We start from the raw sequence: 20799 nt of genomic DNA, 5'->3' as shown, positions 1-20799 counted from the left end.
AGCCTCTTGGATGAGAGGCAAAGGTCTTCTCAAACAAAAAGGAATCCAGTTGTCTTCCTAGAGTGCTCAATTCCATCTCCATCATAATGTGTTTGTATGTAATCCCTTTAGCAACAGAAAAGACATTTTGAAAGACTTTAACTCAAGCCAGATACTTCTGCACACCGACAGGTGTATCTGCAGAGTATCTGGAGGATCAACAACCAATTTTCTAGCCAGTTCCATCCATCTGATCAGTTCCACCAGCACTGACTGTGACGCCAATGCTACATAACTAGATAGCTAACAGCAACTATAAACAGATATATCAAGAATCTGTAAAAAAGGCTTTATACTGGTGGTTTTAATCTCTCTGTAGGTTGAGTTCATGTGACTAATCGTGAAAAACCATCAATTACAAAACCATGTGAGCAGGAGTTGGCTGCATACGGTCCTTGTTGAGAACAAAAGAGCGACTGTGTTTGCTGAAATGTGGTCTCAAAACCAACTATCATCTGATGACACTTTACCTTTGACTGGCTTTTTTAAATTCATCTACATTTTTATTAAATGACTGGGACACAAAAATTGGAAGTCTTGAGCTGGACAACTAAATAAAGCCTTAAAAAGTATATCATTGCAACTACGGGATAAGTGAGTAAGCTAGCCAGTGAGTTCCCAGACTGCACAAGTTATTATATTATTTGGTGTTTATGCAAGTTAACCTGCAGTTTTAATGTAGAATATTTTAGTACAATGTGTGGGCAAAGTCTTGGCCAGTTATAGCCTAAATGTTTGCAAAATATGGCAGCCAGCAGTGACGATCACTGGCAATACTGTAACTCTGCTGAGCTGCACAGTTGTAAACCAACTTGCTACACTTTAAAGTGCAAAATCAATCAAGTTGATCCATGGAAGTGTTATAATGGATGTATACAATATGAAAAGTAATGACTATAAACTTAAATGTCAAATAATCCCTTTTGCACTGGAAACTAATTGGACAAATGCAATTAATAATGTGTTAATTAGTAAGGTGCTGATGAGGGGTATTTGGTTACGTGTGAAACAGACCAATCAAACTGTTCCCCTTTGGTTCCAGTTTTATTTGAGCTTGTTTAATACATTGCATTCATATGAACTGTCAATCTTCTCATTTGACTATTAGCAATAAAATGATAAGAGCTATTTCCCATAATCTAACATGTCTTTTACAGTTCATTAAATGAAGCAGAATCTTTTACAGATTAATATTTTGGTAACAGATTACTAAAAAATATGTTTTTATGATGATACTTGTGGTATCTGTACTGGTAGACAAATCAGATACCATAAAGGGAAACGTGACTTATCTTCAAGGTCAAGAGAAGACTTTTATTTCTCCATGATGGCATCAGAGGAAGTAAAGCTATTTACCACCTCAAGAGACAAGTCAGGTGGTGTTTTTGTAGCACAGCATGAGTCACAAGCTGAAATCATTGAAACACATCAGAAAAAAGATCTGTTTGTGATGAAAAACATCAAGAAATGCATTACTGATCCCAGCTCAAATGTTCCACACACTAATGTTGTAGTTTAATTCTTAAGTCTTACCAAAAAACAAGCCTTTGATCTCCTAACCCTACATTAGCATAACTGGCAAAAGGTGTTGCAGGGCAAAGATGCCAGCTGAGTCCCCTTGCTCATCGTGCGAAGGTCGGAAGGCCTTCTGTCTTTGACCACATGCTAATCTTTACAGGGCACTCAAGGAAGTGGTGTTGACAGGCTAGATTTGAGGTCAAGAGGGGGCCAAGGGTCAAGCACTTCCTGCTGACATGAAAGCACATCCAAGCACACCTTGCTCTCGGTATCTGTCGTCTGCCCCCTCACCATCTGTACCGACATAATCTGGGGCTCATCGTCCAAAACAAAAGCCATGTGTTAATTACCTTTGAAGGTGTAATGACTTCGGGGCCACAGCCGATCTTCATCTGGTTTCAAAGTGAGAGCCGGAGAACAGGTTACGCTTCAGACGCGTTGCAGTTGTCCTTTGCCTACCTGCCCTGCCGTGCTTTCATTTGCTATGGTTTCCCATATCAAATCCAGAGGTGCATAACTGCTTCACTCTCACTTTGGTGCGCTCTTAAATAAGTAAATTAAGGAGAAATTTCTGAAACACAAGAAACAGGACTACACCTGTCCTCCAGATGTGACGGCATTCGCTTTGATGGAAGTGCTCCTTGTTTTCCCGATGTTCGCACGCCGCACTTGAGGATTATTACTGTTTTTTATGTACTTCCATTATTTTCCAGGTCTGAAGACCTACAGTGAAGAAAAAGGCAACACTTTTAGAGGAATCACTGAAAGTCTTCACATTTACCGGCTTCCCAAATGTTTTTTTCAGAGAGAGTCCATCTCCTAATTCCAGGAATTTGAATTATGAAAAGATCAAAAATGGACAGAGGCAGTGAATGGTGCTGGTAGCAATCTTCTCGTTAGTCATCACGAAAACAACATGAGTTTTTGTGATGACTGCGTGAGTAGAGCTTGAGTAACACTTTCTTCTTCCCACTCCCTTGAGAGGGAAGTGGGTGTTGTCTATTCCTGAACAGATACATCACCACGTTCTGAATAAAGGAAGGTGATGTTTTTCTACTATCCAACCCCAGGTGACCTTGAGACCAGAGATGAAATCATTTTCGGGATGACACGCATGTTGCTTTTACAGGAAGTGGTTCTTGACCTCATTCAAATCGTACAATGATACTTACACCTACCAGAGTTTGTAAGAGGATACATGCTCCTGCATCTGAATACATCAAAGGGTAATGGGGACTTGGCAGCCTCATTAGTTATGTGCTGTCTGTGCCACTTCAGCCGCTTGAAGATATGCAGCCATTTTCTCCATTTTCTCTCTGCTGAGAATAAACAAACTCTCTCTCTTTCTAATCCTTTGAAATGCTTTCCCCCCCCCTTTCCTTTTGAAAATCCTAAACTCTAGTTTCCAGTCTCAGGATGGTCAGAGGAGCTCACACACCTTGATCTTCATGACATCTACAGGAGAGTTCCTGTGATGTGGGGAGTAGAGCCAGTCTGCTCCACAGACCTACAGGTGAACACAGACAGTGGTCCTGTGAAGCTGACGCTGGGCAGAGAGGCAATGCTGCTGGTTTGCCGGTGGAGAAAGAGGGTATAAATATCCACCTCGTGCAGCAGTTTCCTCAGTTTCCTCCAAAAGCAAACACTTCAGATTCTACCTTGTAATTTATCACTGCTCTCTCTCACTCTCTCTGCCACTGAGGGAAAATCTCGGTCAGGAAAACGTTGACTTGAATGATCGCATTGTTTTTGTTTTTCACGTTTCATTTTGTCTCTTTGCGCCGTCTGCGTGTATAAACTGCACTGGTTTTGCGAGAATCACAAAGTAGTAGTACTACTTTACATCTTTTTTTTTCTGCCAGGTTGGGAAAAATCTTAAGGGAAGTGCCTCACAGTACAAACAGCGTACTGTTAGCTTGGATTATAAATACTCGATGTATGCCACACGCAGTAATGTGTGCCTCAGATGTGTGTTTCTTTCATTCTAAAAGTAAGGGTGTAAAGGCGGGGATGATGATTTCAGATTCCCGGGAGAACATTCCCAGGCCTGGAAGAGTCCATGGAAAGTAATCAAGTAACAGAGTGATGTCATTCTGATGAAAGGCAGCTTGTCAGACAGTTGGCGACTAGGGGTGCTCTTTGGCATCGGCCGCAACCCGCTTTACACCGAAATATGACATCAAAGCAGGTACCAGTCCAGGCCAAGAGGCTGGCACTGATCATTGTCTTCTTTGATTACAGTAGCCTCATCTTCGTGGCGAGAGGATAAAAGAAAACGGCTGCTTGGTGTTAAAAGAGTGTCAGAAATAATGAGCCACGTATCATGTGCAAATGGTGTCCCAGTGGTTCAGTGGATTGTGTAGTCAGAAGATGGGCTGATTGTCTCAGACACGAAAATCTGGTCCAAAATTACCCTTAAGACTTTTTTTTAATCAATGCCCTCCAAACTGGCATTACCGGTTTTTCACAAATCAGATTTATGTTGCATGTCAACAGCTCTTTCTCTTTGATATGTTTAATTCTTCATAAAACCAAGATTAAACAAATAATTATGGGGATTCTCAAGTCTTCCTGCCCGGCTGCTTTAAAGTCTGCATCTTAAAAAAAAAACCAGCTACAAATGCAGCTCTCACATAACTGAATAACGACCATGTTTTACAACAGGGTGTGGACTTCAAAAGAATTTCCCCATAGAGAATACCAGGTTAAGGGACGGAAAGTGAATAATGTGTTGTGGCTTTACTGTCATGACCTGTAATAAGGGCTTTTCCATGTCCTTTGGCACAACTGTGGCATAAATAAACATTTCCGAGACTAAAGGGACTGATTCTCCTTCTGTCTCGCTCGAGAGGAGAATAGGCGCAGGGGCAGGAGGGCTGCCGCCTCTCTGATGATAATAATAGCAGGTCTCGAATGGTAATTGGTCTGTGTTCCCTCCTCCGTCACTACCAGGTAGAGGGCATTGAAAAGGGTGATTCAGGCACGAGGCATGAGTGGAAAACTCCAGGAGGAAGGCCGCACGCTCGCGCACCGGTGCCTCCGACACAACCTGGTCCACCTCAGTCATCCTCCAGCACACATTCCTACACACATGCAGACGCCGAGACGTGAAACACGCATGTGCACCCGCCCTGACAAACGCAAACATCCATCTTGCTTAGTACGAATGACGTGACAGAAATGTATAGAGGCAACAGCAGCTACTTTGTGACTGTCACTCAGATGAAAGATGAATAACAAGCAGCTGACCTGTCAGTTGAACTATTTGATTACCCCTCAGTGCCAGAGAGACCCCAAACGCAAGCTGTCCTATCTTGAAAGAGTTCATTTTTATCAAACAGGGCATCATCTGTAACCAATAGACCGCCTCCTCTTACAAAATGAGAGCCTGCTCGACAGATGTCTCCTGCCTCTCTTACTCTCTTACTCCCCATTTACATTCACATCTTAGATGGCACCTCTTGACTTAAGTCGAGATCAAGGTTGTTTACCGATTGTCTGGGTAATATCAGGAACATGTGGTGAGGGTACATGAAAGGAACTCCACGGTGTGTTAACACCCAAAAAACCTCTGTACATGTTTGTTTTGGGTTTTAAACAATAGCTTCAACATGAAATTAAGGGGGCCTGCTTCCGGAGGTTTGCCTCAAGGTGACACAGAACAGAAGCCGAGGCTGAAAGCCTTTTCGCAGGGGCGCAACGTCAAAGCCCTCTAGCGTTACAGTCATATCAACTTATAAGTGAAGTTGTCGTGAAATCTATATATTTGCATTAAAAAACATCCAATATTAGTCTTCTTTTTAAGTGCATGTCTCCTCAATGACAAGCACCTAAAGGAAATTTCCATATCTGGTGTTATATTACTGGCAGGATGAAAAATTAAGAGTCATTACTACAATATATACAGATCTGCTGAAGGGTCTGTCAGCTTTTCAGCTAATTCGTAACACATGAACAAATTTCTAGTTCTCCTTCTGTCATCTTTTATTAGCAGATTTCTGCACATAAACACTTTGTGGCTTAATAGCACTAAGACATAAGATTTGCTGTTGTGACCTTGGTGGAATTTAGTACTTTGGTTCAGTCCCACAATGCCCGACCTGCCATCATGTGTTTTATACTGGTGCTGTGTAGGTTGTGTGTGGGAATTTAAAGAAACTCTTCTATGAAATATAAAAGTTTTATAGATGGCGATCTCTCCTTTGTTCTCCTGATGAGGACCTCCACCTGTTTCTGATGATGTGAGCCAGAGCATGTCCCTTTCAAAAGGCTGATCCCTCCTGATCTCTTTGATGTAACCTGACCTAACAGTTCCAACTAGCGGGATTTGATGATCGCGGATGGATCCTCGACAACAGCATGTGCGAATCAAAACTACCCGGCAAGGCGAGATGGACGACGGGAATGTGTGAGCAGAACTGGCAGGCTGTGTAGACAGACGGGGCTATGATGTGTTTAAACACTAGGCAGGCAATGGTCACATGATCAATGCTGCCAGCCCAGACTTAAGCAGTAAAACCTGTGGATCTGTGAGGGCACATGCAACTGATCGGAGATGAAAGACAAGCTTTGACTTTCACAGGAGGCCTGGGGTTGGGGTGGGGGCTACGGGGGCACTTCTGAGGGACTGCCATCAGAACAGCTGGGTCATTTTCAAATGACCTAATTCTAGGATTAATCCATTCAAAATTTGTGTCTATGCTACGCAAAGAGAATGGGAGGCAAGGAAAAGGGGAGAGAGAGAATTACAAGTGAAAGCCAGAAGAGCTTAATACTTGGAGTTCAAACAAGGTACTTAGCAGAGAACAAGCCACCATGCACCAACAGTAGCAGGACTGCCTGGTGTTTCAAAGTTTGTCTCCGGCACTTGAGTTGTTTTGTTCAAATTAAATGAGAAAGCCTTTACGTTCGCTCTTTGAATCTACAGATTTCTACCCTCAAAGCGAGAGCATCTGCAGCTCTCACTTCTTCAGTCAGACGATGCTTCACCACCAGGGCATCTCCTCACGTTAGAGAGTGTGTCAGGGGCCGACGTCCATCTGCGAGTGATTTAAGGGTTACATTTTTGAGAATGACGTGTGATAAAACAGGGCAGTATGGGTCAAAGTGACTGGCCTCAGTCTGTGACAGAGCCACTTCTCCTGGACCCTACCACATGTTTTAATCTATACAAGCCTCTGTTTGAAGTTCCCAATTAATACCATCCATCCTGGTGGTGACTTCATATCCATCTTACCTGGCTCAAAACAGTTTGACATTCTTTCGGCACGCTGATTAACCATGGGGCTACAGTGAGCGGGAGGCTCTCTCTGAGAGGATGTCAAGCTGTTTTAGACTGATGGTGTTCTGTGTTTTACGTCTACCTGATCCATCTAACTTGTCCACTTTATTTTAACTTTATTTCAGCAGTTTAATTTAATTGTTCAGAGAGTACTTTCTTACAAGTTACACAAATGAAACTATCTATTGCAAAGTCTATAATGTGAAAAAAGAACTATTTGGCTACGTGGAGGCTAAAGTGTGACCACAATTTGACCAGCCAGTTTCCAAGCAGTTGCAGCCCTCTCTCAGCAATGCGTCGTAATAAGTCTTGGAGTTCTGTTTTCTATTTCAGAGCTCTTGCCTTCGTGGATTGTTATGAAAATTGTGATGAGTTGGTATGAGGAGATTGTATTAAAAACACAGGCTTATCCTAATCCTGCTCCCACAAAGCTGATACAGCGCTAATCAATAAGCTATCTAAGGCTAGAGTTCACATCAGAACTCTTGTGGGCATGACAAAAAGTGGTGTAGCGTCACAAAAATACTATCTGTGAAAATAAATATAAAAGTGTGTGTAAGTGTTGTTAAAAATATTCGGTTGACTTTAGAAATCCCTGTAATGTCCTGTCCAATGAGCTCAAGTCAAAACGACAAACGTCACCAAAACACCATCATGAAGTCTCACTTTGATGAACGATCCCTTTTGCCCTGTGGGCTACACTTTAACTTAAATGTGTCCTTAAAATGAGAGGTTGTTCAAGGGAAGCCTACCTCAACTGTAACGAGGCATTCCTGTGTTAAAAAGCTGGCTTCCCATCAGGATGCTCTGCTCGACTTAAAATATACAGTAGAGCAGGAAAGTTTGGAAGAGACTGAAGTGGGAGGGAGGAGGTGAAAAGAGGGGGAGAAAGAGTGATGGTTGCTTTGATCTTTTGGAGGCCCCATCTGGATAAAAAAGGAGGGGTTGGGGGGGGGGGGGGGGGGGCGGGCGGGGGGTGTCTAAGTCCCTTTTTCTAAACCTAAAGCAAAACGTGAGCAACTCAACTCGTCAGAACTGGAACTGATTTTTTATTTTTTTTTTATTTTTAAGAGGTCTGCACTTTTCTTTCCCAGGTGGGGCGTGGAGTAGCGATAACAGACGGTGCTCTGTGAAAAATGATCAACTTTTACTTTTAAGTTACATTTAAAAGTGTTGAAAAATAATTTTAAAAAATTATAATAGGTAAACTCTTAAAAATAACCTGGCTAAATATTGATGCAACTCTGCCAGTTTATGTTTTGTTTTTTTCAAGCAAGTGTGTAACAAGATGCATATTCTCACTTCATAAATTTGTGGTGGAATGGGAAATGGGCATTTCAAGGCCAATAAAAGCCACCACATCAAATAAAACATTGCGGATCAAAAGAACCAACGCATGGACATTTTTTTTCCCTCTATAAATTAAAAGGGGGGGGAGGGAGTTAGTCTGCCAGACTTGATCATGCCCTGAGTCCTGCCCCGCTCCTGTGATTGGCTGGACGGTCACACAAGGGGGGAAAGTTTGAATAAAAAACAAGCGCATGGCACCAGTGTTGTCGTTCAAGCTTGTGTGCTTGGTCCAGAAGGGCTTGAGTTGTACCAGACAGATGAGGAAAGAGTTGTAGGCGCACTCGTGAAAGAAAACCAAAATTAAGCCTGAAAGTATTTCCAGTTATTTCAGCGGGTGGCTACAAGTGGTCTCAGAGGACTTTTGATTTTACCTGACATTTAATTTGTCTCTTTTGGAAGCTGACAAGTTTTTTTTGTTTGTTTTTGTTTTAAATGAGAATTTGGAGAAAGGACGTCACAAAGATGACACTGATCAGAGTGGTTTCATCAGTGCTGCTGTTGGTACTGATGCAGTCCGGAGCTCTTTGCGCACGGAGGTTTCGGGGTGGCCGCAACCCACAACCGCGACGCTCACCGCCTCCTCCCACTTACCGGGCAGACCGGGGTGATACCACCGAGAGCTTCCCTCTGGATTTCACCGCGGTGGAGGAGAACATGGATAACTTCATGACACAAGTGAAGAACCTTGCGCAGTCCCTTTACCCCTGTTCGGCGCAAAAGCTTGACTACGACATGAGGCTGAACTTTTTGGAGAACACATCAGTCACCTGCAACGACGGCAGTCCTGCGGGGTACGTAACAACTGACCATAAACATGTATGAGGTTACTGTCAAGTCAAAAAGAGGCCAGCTGGGCTAGTAGGAGCTGTTATTTTGCCTTAAGAGTGCTTCAGCAGGACTCATCCGTCCTGCTGGCCATTAAAATAACCCACATGTATCTGGCCTGAGGAGAAAGTGCATCTCCGTTGATTTTCTCAGTATTTGGAGTGCTGAATCGCGTGTTTTATTTTCATTTTCGATCAAGAACCATATAAATGTTTTTTTTAACATATTAAAAGAATATATACAAATAAAAGGAGAATAAATGATTAAAACAATGTCCTGATGCCTCAGTCAGAGTAAAAGATAGACAGCTGCTTTGCGTCAGTGAAGCGTGAAATTTGCGGAGAGCCGCATGGCCTATGCTTCATTTCCTTTGCTTCAAATTAGAATGCAGGTTTTGCGCTGCAGAGTTTCGATTTTACTTTTTAGACCCCCGCCCATCTCTGTCCGTCTTTCTCTGATGAGTACTCGGATGGTTGACCTGTTCGGCTTTCAGGGTGGATGCTGTAAAATATCCATAAAAATATAGTAGATTTTTAACTACATTTTTTATAGAAGGTTAGATTAGATTTTTTTCAGTTGTTTTTATTGTTAATAATATTGTGAAGCAAAAACATTCATTGTGAACCCCCCCCAACTCTACTAAAGAGGAATAAATCGTGCTGCTAAAACAGCAAACGCCAAATATAGTCCCTCCTTCTCTAAAATAGAAAAGGCATACGGACTCTTTTTTCAGTGTAGTTACAAGAAGACAAATTGTAGGTTAAAGGTCAGCGACACAGATCGGTGTATAGCTGTAGACGGTTTAATGTGTCATGTCTGTCCGCGCATTATGCTGCATCACAGGAGAATGCTGAAACGTTATACACAACTACACGCGTACTCATTATTCACTGCTGTAAAGCATGTTGTGTAGTCGTGAATACTTTGGTTGTCGTTCTGATTTGTTGATATATGTGACTGAGCAGAGTGAGCTGTGCATTACACGGCGGCTCCTGGCTGTGTAAAGCGTGGGGACGAGCGCACGCAGGGAACAGTTACAGGCACAAGGCCTTTCATTCACTGTGGCTGTTATCAGCTGGGATGCTAATCCATCAATTGTTATAGCTACACGGATATTCATAAGTATGTAATGTAAAAGGGAAAAAAGTTACTAGAGCAAGTTACTAGGAAGTGAGTGGGTTTTTCATCTGTTGGAAACTTGTTTAAATAGGTGGATTGACACAACACCTCCCCCTTTGTTTGTTCAGCTTGTCAATTCTGGCTTCAGTATGTTTGATGGAAATAAGAGTGAGCTGCCTACATCGCTGAATAATAATAGTTAAAACATTAAGCGCAGCCAAAGTGTGATTCAGTGTCTGAGTTAGCAGCTCAGAGCTTCAGCCAAGTCTGTTTGCCTTAAAGTCACTGAAATGTGTTTGCCAATCTTCTGAGTTGAGTCACTGGTAAAATAAAGCAGATATTCAGTGAAATGGGGGGGGGGGGGGAACGCTTCAACATCACAGAAGCACATTCAGAAGCCTCTTGTTTCTGCAGCGAAAGCTACTTTACACACCCAAAATATTTAATTTTCCTTGTGTTTCTGTGTTTTTGTTGAATAAAAGATGAGGATGATTTGGTTAGGACTGCACCCTAAACCATGGGTGCATTGCCCTCTTCTGGACTGACCACAGACAGCACATATCTCCAATATTCCAAGATAGGTTTCCTACAATCTTAGAGCAGCTATAGCTCAGAGTCATGTGTCTAAGTGCATTCTAAGGGCGTTAAATTGGGCTTATGCGGGTTTGTTGGCACCTACTGCACCTGAGCAAAAGAGTTTTACTTCCTATCATGCCATTACTTTGAATGGCAGCCTTGGTTTTATCCACATTTTATGACATTGTGTTCAGAGTGAAGAGATGATGGTATGTTGCTTATTATGGAAAAATACCATCTACTGGAATCTACAGTGGAACCAGGATATGGTAGAGGACGATGTTTATCTCCTTTTCGATCACTGTATCAGTGTTTGAAGTGCAGCGTGTACACACAGCATCATTGCTTTCATCCGTGGCACCTTTTTGAGATTAGCATCAAGTTCGTGGCATCCTTGTTTGTATTACTGATGATGCGATGTGTGTATTTTACGCTTGGGTGCAAGCACTGATGTAGAAACAATGGCCACATTATCTTTCAGTGTCTATTTCTTTCTCCATAAGAAAGTCTCAAACCTGTGGGCCAAGACGTTCATGCAGGCAGCGTAAAGCAAAACTTGAGGAATTTAGAATCATATACACATATTGTTTAAACTCAACCATGCCTATTATCGTGTGCTCACTTCATTCTTTGGTTCTTGTAGGTACTACCTAAAAGAATCTCGAGGCAGCAGGCGGTGGTTGATATTTTTAGAAGGTTGGTATTTTGGACTAAACTGATTCACCTCAACACATTTCTCATTTCATGTCCAGTTATACCAAAAAAATCACATGTGACATGATTGTTCCTATTTTTTGTTATTGGTATATCTGCCTGCAGGTGGCTGGTACTGCTTCAACAAGGAAAACTGTGACAGCCGATATGAGACAATGAGAAGGTTAATGAGCTCCTCCAAGTGGCCCCAGACTAAAACAGGTGAGCCTTTCCATCAGCCCCCCTGTTGCTCCACCCGGGGCTCCTGACCACAAGGTGAAAAGCATACCTGCTTTTAATGCCTCAGCAATTAAAAGGATGGGATGCATCTGTGCTCATTTACAGTGTTATTGAAACTGACACCCGGTCATAATGTTGCTGCGGTGTAGGGCTACCTGGCGCCCACCACTAAAGGAAGAGAGACGCCTCTCTCTCTTGTTGCACTGTAATAACTGTAATCCACGTGGTAATGATGATGAGTAAGAAGAGGATGTGTCTCAGGGAGCCAGAATGGCTAATGATACACGTCGGTCTGTCTCTGCAGGCACAGGGATCCTGTCTCCACTCCCTGAGGAAAACCCTCACTGGTGGAACGCCAACATGGTGTAAGTTGCCTTTTGTGCTCGTTGATGCCCAATTTTTAATCACAAGTGGCATTTTAAATGTTACGTTTGTTGTGTAGGTTTGTGCCCTACTGCTCCAGTGATGTTTGGAGTGGTGCTACAGCCAAAACAGATCAAAGTAAGAGACACCACTAAAGTCTCAAAATCTTGACATGTATTTGCCCTGAAAGAAGAGTTGTTTAGTTCGTTTGTCTCTCTGTTGTACACAGGTGGTTATGCCTTCATGGGCTCACTCATTATTCAGGAGGTTGTGAAGGACCTGCTGAAAAAAGGTCTGGAAAATGCCAAAGTCCTCCTCTTAGCAGGAAGCAGGTGTGTTCACATGTAAAAATATTGCCCAGGGTTTTATATTGAAAGCTTCTGCACGTCATTCTTACTGATGTATGTGTACTGATGAAAATATATATTGTTTTTGTATGAAGTGCGGGAGGTACTGGCGTTCTTCTGAATGTTGACCGTGTGGCAGAGATGCTGGAGGGACTGGGCCACACTGCGATACAAGTGCGAGGCCTTTCTGATTCTGGCTGGTTCCTGGACAATAAGCAGTACCACTGCACTGACTGTGTGGACACTGCCAGCTGTGCCCCCACTGAGACCATCAAGAGAGGCATCAAGTATGGGATTTCTCTCAGTTTAGTTTTATTTATTTCATACCAATATTTATCTCAAGATACAGATTCCTATGAAATTATAGATAGAAGTCCCAACAATAAGACAATAATAGCAAGCACTGCTAGATGTGGCTGGCTGCTATGGCTGGCTGGGGGGAACAAACAAAACATGCGACAAAGCACAATCTCTTGGAAAGAGATGATGACATCCATTAGTCACATATAAAGGCACTGGGAGTGAAAAAGCACATCATGCACGAGCCCAAGCAGTCTGAGCCTCAAGCAGCCGAACTAAGGAATATTTCAGTGTCACCTCATGCATTTATCTACCAGCATTATTAAAAAGAAAAGCATTAAGTCTAGTCGTTAAACTGAGATCACCAGGTTGCTACTATACCCATCATATCCTATCTGTGTCTGTTTCTATTAGGTACTGGGGAGGGATGGTACCAGAACGGTGCAAACAAGCCCATGAAGGAGAAGAGTGGAACTGCTTTTTTGGATACAGAGTCTTCCCGTCTATAAAAAGTGGGTTTATGATCTATGTGGATACAAGTAAATGTGCATTGTGATGTGATCTACGAATACTCACATTGTCTGGCTGATATTTTTCATTTTCCCTGAGCAGGCCCTGTCTTTGTGGTCCAGTGGCTGTTTGATGAGGCTCAGTTGACAGTAGACAACATTCAGCTGACAGGTCAGCCTGTGCAGGAGGGCCAGTGGCGCTACATCCAAAACCTGGGCACTGAGCTGAGGAACACACTCAAAGATGTCCCGTAAGGCCATGCATCTGGATTTCAGGTGGAAAATTTACAAAGAATTATTGCAAAGACTTTTACTGATTACTGTTTTTTTCTGTTGTTTTTTCTTTAGGGCTATGTTTGCTCCAGCATGTTTATCGCATGAAGTTATCACCAGAAAGTGGGTATTATTCATTTTCAAAAGGCCTCTTCCCCGCTGTACGATTTTCTACCTGTGTGCTGACAGCGCCCTCTTGTGTTGTGTTCTAGCTATTGGATTGATGTGCAGGTTAAAGGCACCTCCTTGCCCAGAGCGCTGCACTGCTGGGACCGCAGCCTCAACGACAACAGGAACAACAAGGCTCCGCCTAAAGGCTGTCCTGTGCATCTGATTGACAGCTGCCCGTGGCCACACTGCAACCCCACCTGCCCCACCATCCGAGATCAGTTCACAGGGCAGGAGATGAATGTCATTCAGTTCCTCATGCACATGGGCTTTGATGTGCAGAAGATGGCCCAGCAGCAGGGAATGGACCCCAGCAAGCTACTGGGCATGCTCAGCAGTGGCAGCTAAAAGGACACAAACACACAGGCATTATCTCAACGTTAAACTAAGCAGAGTTGACTGGCTGGTCTCTCTGGCCAGTCTCCCAAGCCTGATACCTCCAACTACCCCTCCATCTTCACAACCCATTCTACCTATAATGAATTTCCTCTGACCTCCTGTTTACTTTACTCCAAACCTCAGTCAGTGCAGGGACTTTGACCTTGTCCCACAATCCCTTTTCTCCCATCTGGTGACAAGTACTGTGGCAACATACCACAATGACAAGGCACAAATCTTTGCGACTCACCATTTAAATTATATTTTGTTTTGTAAAAGAAAATATCATGAATGTAATCCAGTTTTAAGGATGCTCACTGATGTTTTGTTTTTATGTTTGTCCTTCCATATAGTTTAAATTTAGTCATTGCCACAGTGGCATAGGGATGCTGTTTTTGTTAAGTAGCCAATATAAGACTGTTATCAGTGCAACTGGGCCCTAGCATTTTTCTGTAATTGGAACTCTCATTGCAAAAATAACTGACATCAAGGCAGATATAGGAAAATATCATAAGTGCGCTAAGTGCTGAATCAGAAAGGAGACATTTTATATTTACCTCTAAAAAAAAATAAAAGCATAAACAATAGCCAGAGAAAGACAACTGACACTGATGCTCTAATAAACTCATAGCAAAAGACTGTCAGTTAGAATTACCCTGTTTGAACTAAACAGGCACAAACCATGTGTTATTACCGCTAATGAAAGTAATGCAATAAGACACAATGTTCCTATAGCTGTAACTCCCTTGATAGCATCTAAACCAAATTGGTATATTTTAAGATGTCAGAATGTCCCCTTTAGTTGTTTTACAATGCTAACTGTGGTGCTAAAGTGGATCTGGTTTAATGTCTATACATAGTTATACAAAAACCACAGTGCCATCACATCTAAGCTATACCTCTTACGCACAGGCCGCATCATCATGACAAGACAGTTCAAAAACTCATGTTAGGTCACCTCAGTAGATCAGCAATCCTCAAATCAATGCAATGAACATTTAAAGGGAGACGAATATTGTGTATTGTATTTTTTGAGTATATGTATAGGCTCTATCAAGTGTTCACTATTGTAACTCCCTTCTTATTATTATCTCATAGAGATCACTTTTTAATATAATGACAATGTTGTATGTAATGATGTCTTTATAAATGATGTTTTTAAAGGGCCTCTATTTCGCATCACACCAGAAAAGGAAAAGTATTACTAATTGTAATTTTATTCTGTAACATATTTTTTAACAGGAAAAAAAAACTCAAGCTACATTGGTAATTTACATATTTATTTTGTTATGTAAATCATATTTATAAGTGCTATTTTCACAGAGAAGTGATTCTTTGTAAATTGTAAATACATTGCTGTTTTTCTCTTTGTGTTGACTGCATGTCTTTGTATCAGACCAGAAGAAAAGACACATAACATAATATACTACAAGATAAATATTTTTTGCAGTCTTGTGATTATTACTTCTATAAGGTCTACTAAAATGGTATTATTAATGTGTAGAAGATGTGGCATTACTATACTAAACTATACTTAAAGTCAGTGACTGATCACCTTCAAGAAATGTGGTTATCACCTAAAATAAGAGAAATATTTCAGAGTGAGTGAAGTGATCTGGTGGATAAACAAGAAAATTTCATTATAAGTTCTGCAGACCAAAAGGTACTACAAGCTAACTGAATCAAAGGTGTGCAAATGATGCAAAACTAAGCTGCCTTGCATAATAAACTCTGCACCATGTGGCTCTTATCTTGCTGTGTATTTGAGCCTAGTGCAGTGTGTTTATGCTACCTGCACTGCACACATCACAATTTAGCTTTTGTTCACACATACACTCACAGTGTGATGGTATCTACCACGCAAGGGCCTAAACATCAGGAGTAGTCTGGAGCCTTACTTACAGTTCAGCAGTTCATGGGCAGGACAACCTGGGCATCAAACCACTAATTCACTTTTGCTCCTGAGCCACAGCTATCTTTACACATGCTTATCAGCATCTAAATGTTCTCTCCAAATTATTTAAGCATAAAAACCTTGCTCAGAATAACTCCACCTTGTCCTCCCATGGCACGTCCATCACAGACAAAAAACTTATTTTGAGAAAAATAAATTCACACCCTACTGGAAGTAATTAAAGCTAGCAAACTTAGAAAGGCGTACCGCTTTGATCTTTCAGAATGAAGACCAACAGAAAACTTTGTATAACTCACATCCTAAATGGAAGAAAAATTTGACAATTAAATAATACGTTAAATAATATATTCACAAACACAGTAACACATGTAGGTTTTAAAGTAGATAGGTAAAAATGATCATTATTGTACAGGAATTAATATACACTATTGCAAAATACCAGTATAATACTGTACTTTAGAAAGTTTATTGATAAAAAAGCATAATAATGATGCTTTTTGTTTTACTGTTTTACATTACTGCTAAAAATTTGGTAGTTTTACCGTATTAATTGCTGCCAGTAAAGAACTTTAATTTGAAATGTGTGCTGATAACCCAGAGATGGGTTTGGGTTTTTTTGTTTTGGGCTAAGAAGTATTACTGTTCCCTGTGATTGATTGGTAACCCTCTTGCCTTATGATAGCGCAAACAGGCCCGACCCCCTGTCACCCTGAATTAGATAAGCAGATAAAATGGATAGATAGTACTGTTCTCTATATTACCTGTATAACAGCTCATTCCCTAACAGTGCAAGTGCTGCAAACTGCAAAACAAAGAAGATAAAGCCTCTTTAAAATTCCACACCAAATGACATATTCATTTTTAAAATGCAGTGTTTAAGGCAATTTTGAGTAACTTCCTCCAGAGCTGAAAAAATGCTGCTTTGAACTTGAAACTGAAAATAACTTATAAGTAGTTTGCAGTTATGTATGCATTAAGCAGTTATGAATATTTAAGTTTGCTTTTGTTTTTTGCAATATTCTAATTAAAGAAATGCATATACATGCATGTACATTTCTAAAATTGTTTTAATAGTGATTTTATGTAAGAATATCCTTGCAATGTTTCAATTTTAAAAAACGAGGATACTTAAATAAGAAGGTTAAAATATTTTAAGTAATTGCCACTTCATTTCTACCTCCCTTTCATATGCATAGGTCAAATCTGCCATCGCTTGTGTATAATCATCCCTCTGAACCTGTGTGTAATTTATGCCTCTAATGGGAGTCTTAGCCCTCCTCCCTGTCATTACACAGTGTGTAAATGCCAGTTTCTGACTGTGGGAGCTCTGACTCAGCCACTCTGGGTGCTCCCTAGAAATAAGACTCCCAAACTGCCTGCCACATGCAGCCTCCCACCCCTCTGTGGAATATAGACCCCCTATTTATAGCGCTGGCAAGGCCTGTAACTCTGGGCTCGGCACAAACTTTCATTTAAACAACCACCCCTAGCAATCCACCGAGTGCACACTGACAGAGACAGGAGGAGCAGGGTGTGCTTGCGTGAATAAGAAAGAGTGGGAGATCAAGTCTGAGAGGCAAGAGAAGACAGAAAGCAGCGAGACAAAGAGCAAGAGACATAGCCGACAGTTTGAGTGATTCTGGTGGACAGTTTAGGGAAGAAAAAGAGAAAAGAGAAGAATTTATAAGGACTGAGTCCATGAGGAGTTGAAGTTGACTGACAGGACAACAAATTTGTCCACCTGTTTGGCACTGAGGGATTTTGCTGGAAGCTTGATCTTTGGATATCAATTTTCAAAGAGGGCTGATTGGAGAAGACGTTACTTCACTTTGATATTTTGCTAAACTGGAAAAAGTAGTGAGGAAAGAAGCCAGCAAGCAAGGCAAGCAAGAGAAAACCAAGATTTCACTGCAGCTTTTGAGTAAGACTCGATCATATTATTATTACATGAAACACATTTTGAAATCATTAGAAATCAACTGTTATTATTCTGCACAGAAATTAGACTCTTTTTACAAACTTGTGCAACCAAGAAGAAAGAAACCTATCAAAAAGATAGCTTATTATCAAAGTTGACTGAAAGTCTTTTCTCATTTTAAGCTATTGAACAAACTTCTACATAACAATGTACGCATGTAACCTAAGCTTAAACACACTGCTGTAATTACAAAGCAAGGTCAGGAAAGAAATTACAGACATTTGTAATTAAGGACCATCTATAACAGGAAACCAAAAAAAGGGTGAGGTCTGCGCGAAAAAGACAGAGGAGGCCGCAAGGACACCAACACGGGCAACGGGACATTAAGAATCTCACCAGCAACAACAGCTGCTTTAGAGGGACAACAGGCACCATGGATTCTCAAGGAGGACATTACCTCAACAAAGAAGCTGTGCTGTCCCCTTTAGGAATAGCCCGAATGTTCCAGCTACTGTTTGGCTGCACCATAATGGCCCTTGTGTCCCACAGCGCAGGCTACAGTGCCAATTATGGAATCTTCTGTATGTTTGTGTGGTGCTTCTGCTTTGCTGTCACACTGGTTGTTTTCACCTTGGACATTACCCGGCTCCACACTTGTATGCCGATTTCCTGGGATAACTTCACTGTGGCCTTTGCCATGCTGGCAACACTCATGTACATCACTGCCTCTGTGGTCTACCCCGTTTACTTCCTCCAGACAGAGGTTCCCGATGAGGAGTGGGAAGTCCAAATATACCGAATTGCTGTTACAGTCTGCTCTGCAGTCTGTTGCTTCCCCTACGCAACTGAGGTGTTCTTAACACGAGCCAAACCAGGGGCTGTGGTTGGATACATGGCCACTGTGTCTGGTCTGCTCAAGGTGGTCCAAGGTTTTGTGGCCTGCATCATTTTTGGGGCCCTGGCTAATGACAGTGAGTACAACCAATACATTGCCACCCAGTACTGTGTGGTGGTGTACAGCCTGTGCTTCTCTGTCACTGTGATAGTGGTCGTACTGACGGTTTCTGGTAGGACCTCTGCCCTGCGGTTCCCATTTGATCGGTTTGTGGTCATCTACACCTTCTTTGCTGTGATCCTCTATCTCAGTACTACGCTGATCTGGCCCATCTTCAGCTTCGACAGGAAGTATGGCAACACTACTCGTCCCGAGGACTGCCCACGAGGAGAATGTCCGTGGGATAGCAAGTTGGTTGTGGCCGTCTTTACTAACGTCAACTTAGTGTTGTATTTTGTAGATCTTGTTTACTCCCAGAGGATTCGCTTTATCTCTAGTTCTGCTGTCTGAAACCACCACAAACAACCAAGTTCAAGGACATATCCAGTTTGTTCTCCATATCCAGGTCTATGTGAAAGACTCAATGGCTTAAATCCACCATTTCACAGTGTTATGTAGCCAGAGTATAACACTTTTTTTTAATTAGCAGTATTATCTAGTTTTTATGTTACAGTATTCATCTAGTCCTGAACTTCTTCCTACCATAGAGAACATGCACCATGGAGACAATCTCAGCAACTCTGTCCACAGACGACTCTGGGAAATATATCCATCTCTCTAATACAGGCATCCATCTTATCTGGGACCTAAAGAAGTATCAGACCAGTGTTATGTCATTCAACCTTTCAGAGGCTTGGCAATTTATTTAATACTATTTATATAACAATAAACAGGGTGGAAATATATAGATATGTTTAGTATCTGTTAGGTCAACAGTTTGCACTGAACATAGAATATGGTTTTGGCTTTCTAGCCACTTCGCTGTATTTTTTTTCCAGTTTAGATTATATTCCCCACATATGTTGAAGTTTATAAGGTTTTTTTTAATTTACTGAATGTCAATTTTTTTGAAGGCAAATGTTTGGCAGCAGTATTAGATTTCTTATTTTGTTGATACATTACATGTTGACCACAAGCACGAGTGTTAACATTCTTTTTCCCATGTTTGTACTCTGTTCTGTGTTTAATAAAATGTCTGTTTTCATTTGGCCTTCTTTCACTTCTTTGCATAAAGTAGGACTTAAACACACAGTGTTTTTCATGTTCTAGGGTAATTTGCTGCTACCAGTGAAACTATTTCATGTTTTTTCTTTATACTTGGTAATTTAGCATAGACTGGGATTCGCCAATACGTAACTTTTTTTCTCTTTTTAAAAAATAAAGGTTTTCCAATGTGTTGATTGTTCATAAAATGCAGAAAGAAAGAAAAAAGATCAAGCAGCATATGCTAGTTTGTTTAGCCTACATGTAGTCTACAATTTTAGAGAAGCTGTTGAGTTAAATAAAAATGTTTATAAACATTAATGCCTAATAATGTAGGTTTTAAAGTATAATGTAGTTTAGAATGTTTAACTTTTTTTTAAAAAAGCATTATAATGTTGCTTTTTGTTTTACTGATTTACTTTACTGCTAAAAATCTGCTAGTTTAACCACGTTAATACAGAAAATACATGCTGATAACCCATATACACACACACACACACACACACACACACATATATATATATATAAGGTAAAAGTGAACATTATTTTATTGTATGTTAATATACCATGTTGCAAAATAACTCAAATATGCTGTACCCTGTTATACTATATGCTTAAAATGAGGTAGTTTTACTGTTATTTCACCATGTTAATACAGAAAACACTTGCTAATGGCTGCCAGTAAGTCACTTTAATTCGACAAAAAGCTATGACCTGTCTGTATGGCACAACTTTAATCATTACAACCACAATAAGCACAGTAACTACCTGCTACTGTTGAATAGCTAACAAATATAAACAGGTTTACCGACAGGATAATGAAGAAACTTAAGAGAAAAAACGCCTAACTCGGAGTTACTTACATCAGTCTGTTAACTATGTTGCACTTTATCTGCTCAGAATATGTATGTTATGTCTGAGCGCCTCCATCTCGACATGTCTTTCCAAG

The 20799-nt window shown here is 41.1% G+C and overlaps 2 protein-coding genes and 1 long non-coding RNA gene across 3 annotated transcripts; 2 read left to right on the top strand and 1 right to left on the bottom strand.

The window, feature by feature from the left end:
- Window positions 1-1875: 1875 nt before the first annotated feature.
- LOC146711446 (uncharacterized) lies at window positions 1876-19572 on the bottom strand. The gene is made up of 5 exons (XR_014920167.1): window positions 19350-19572; window positions 13609-13945; window positions 13228-13425; window positions 2155-2280; window positions 1876-1949 (listed from the first exon to the last, which is right to left on the bottom strand). It is a non-coding gene; the product is annotated as an uncharacterized LOC146711446 (long non-coding RNA).
- Window positions 8410-15417, top strand: notum1a (notum, palmitoleoyl-protein carboxylesterase a). Its single transcript, XM_085454295.1, has 11 exons — window positions 8410-8979; window positions 11352-11404; window positions 11528-11623; window positions 11946-12006; window positions 12084-12142; window positions 12234-12336; window positions 12447-12638; window positions 13066-13163; window positions 13264-13411; window positions 13509-13556; window positions 13646-15417. Exons 1-11 carry the CDS (start codon window positions 8621-8623, stop codon window positions 13947-13949), a joined length of 1521 nt encoding a protein of 506 aa, XP_085310421.1. The 5' UTR covers window positions 8410-8620; the 3' UTR covers window positions 13950-15417.
- On the top strand, window positions 17384-19356 carry myadml2 (myeloid associated differentiation marker like 2). The gene has a single exon (XM_085454296.1). It carries the CDS (start codon window positions 18246-18248, stop codon window positions 19155-19157), a length of 912 nt encoding a protein of 303 aa, XP_085310422.1. The 5' UTR covers window positions 17384-18245; the 3' UTR covers window positions 19158-19356.
- Window positions 19573-20799: the final 1227 nt, after the last annotated feature.

This window comes from Copadichromis virginalis, linkage group LG4, assembly GCF_057382275.1.
Source record: "Copadichromis virginalis isolate Kocher_CV1m ecotype Utaka linkage group LG4, C_Virginalis_male_GT1.1, whole genome shotgun sequence".
Classification (NCBI taxonomy): Eukaryota; Metazoa; Chordata; class Actinopteri; order Cichliformes; family Cichlidae; genus Copadichromis; species Copadichromis virginalis.
This window is presented reverse-complemented; position numbering and strand designations above follow the sequence as displayed.

Coding starts and splice junctions, on each gene's coding strand:
- notum1a (XM_085454295.1), top strand. CDS start 8,621: ATGAGAATTTGGAGAAAGGACGTCACAAAGATGACACTGATCAGAGTG. Junction 12,007..12,083: donor TGGTGGAACGCCAACATGGT/GTAAGTTGCCTT, acceptor TTTGTTGTGTAG/GTTTGTGCCCTACTGCTCCA. Junction 12,337..12,446: donor CTCCTCTTAGCAGGAAGCAG/GTGTGTTCACAT, acceptor TTTTGTATGAAG/TGCGGGAGGTACTGGCGTTC.
- myadml2 (XM_085454296.1), top strand. CDS start 18,246: ATGGATTCTCAAGGAGGACATTACCTCAACAAAGAAGCTGTGCTGTCC.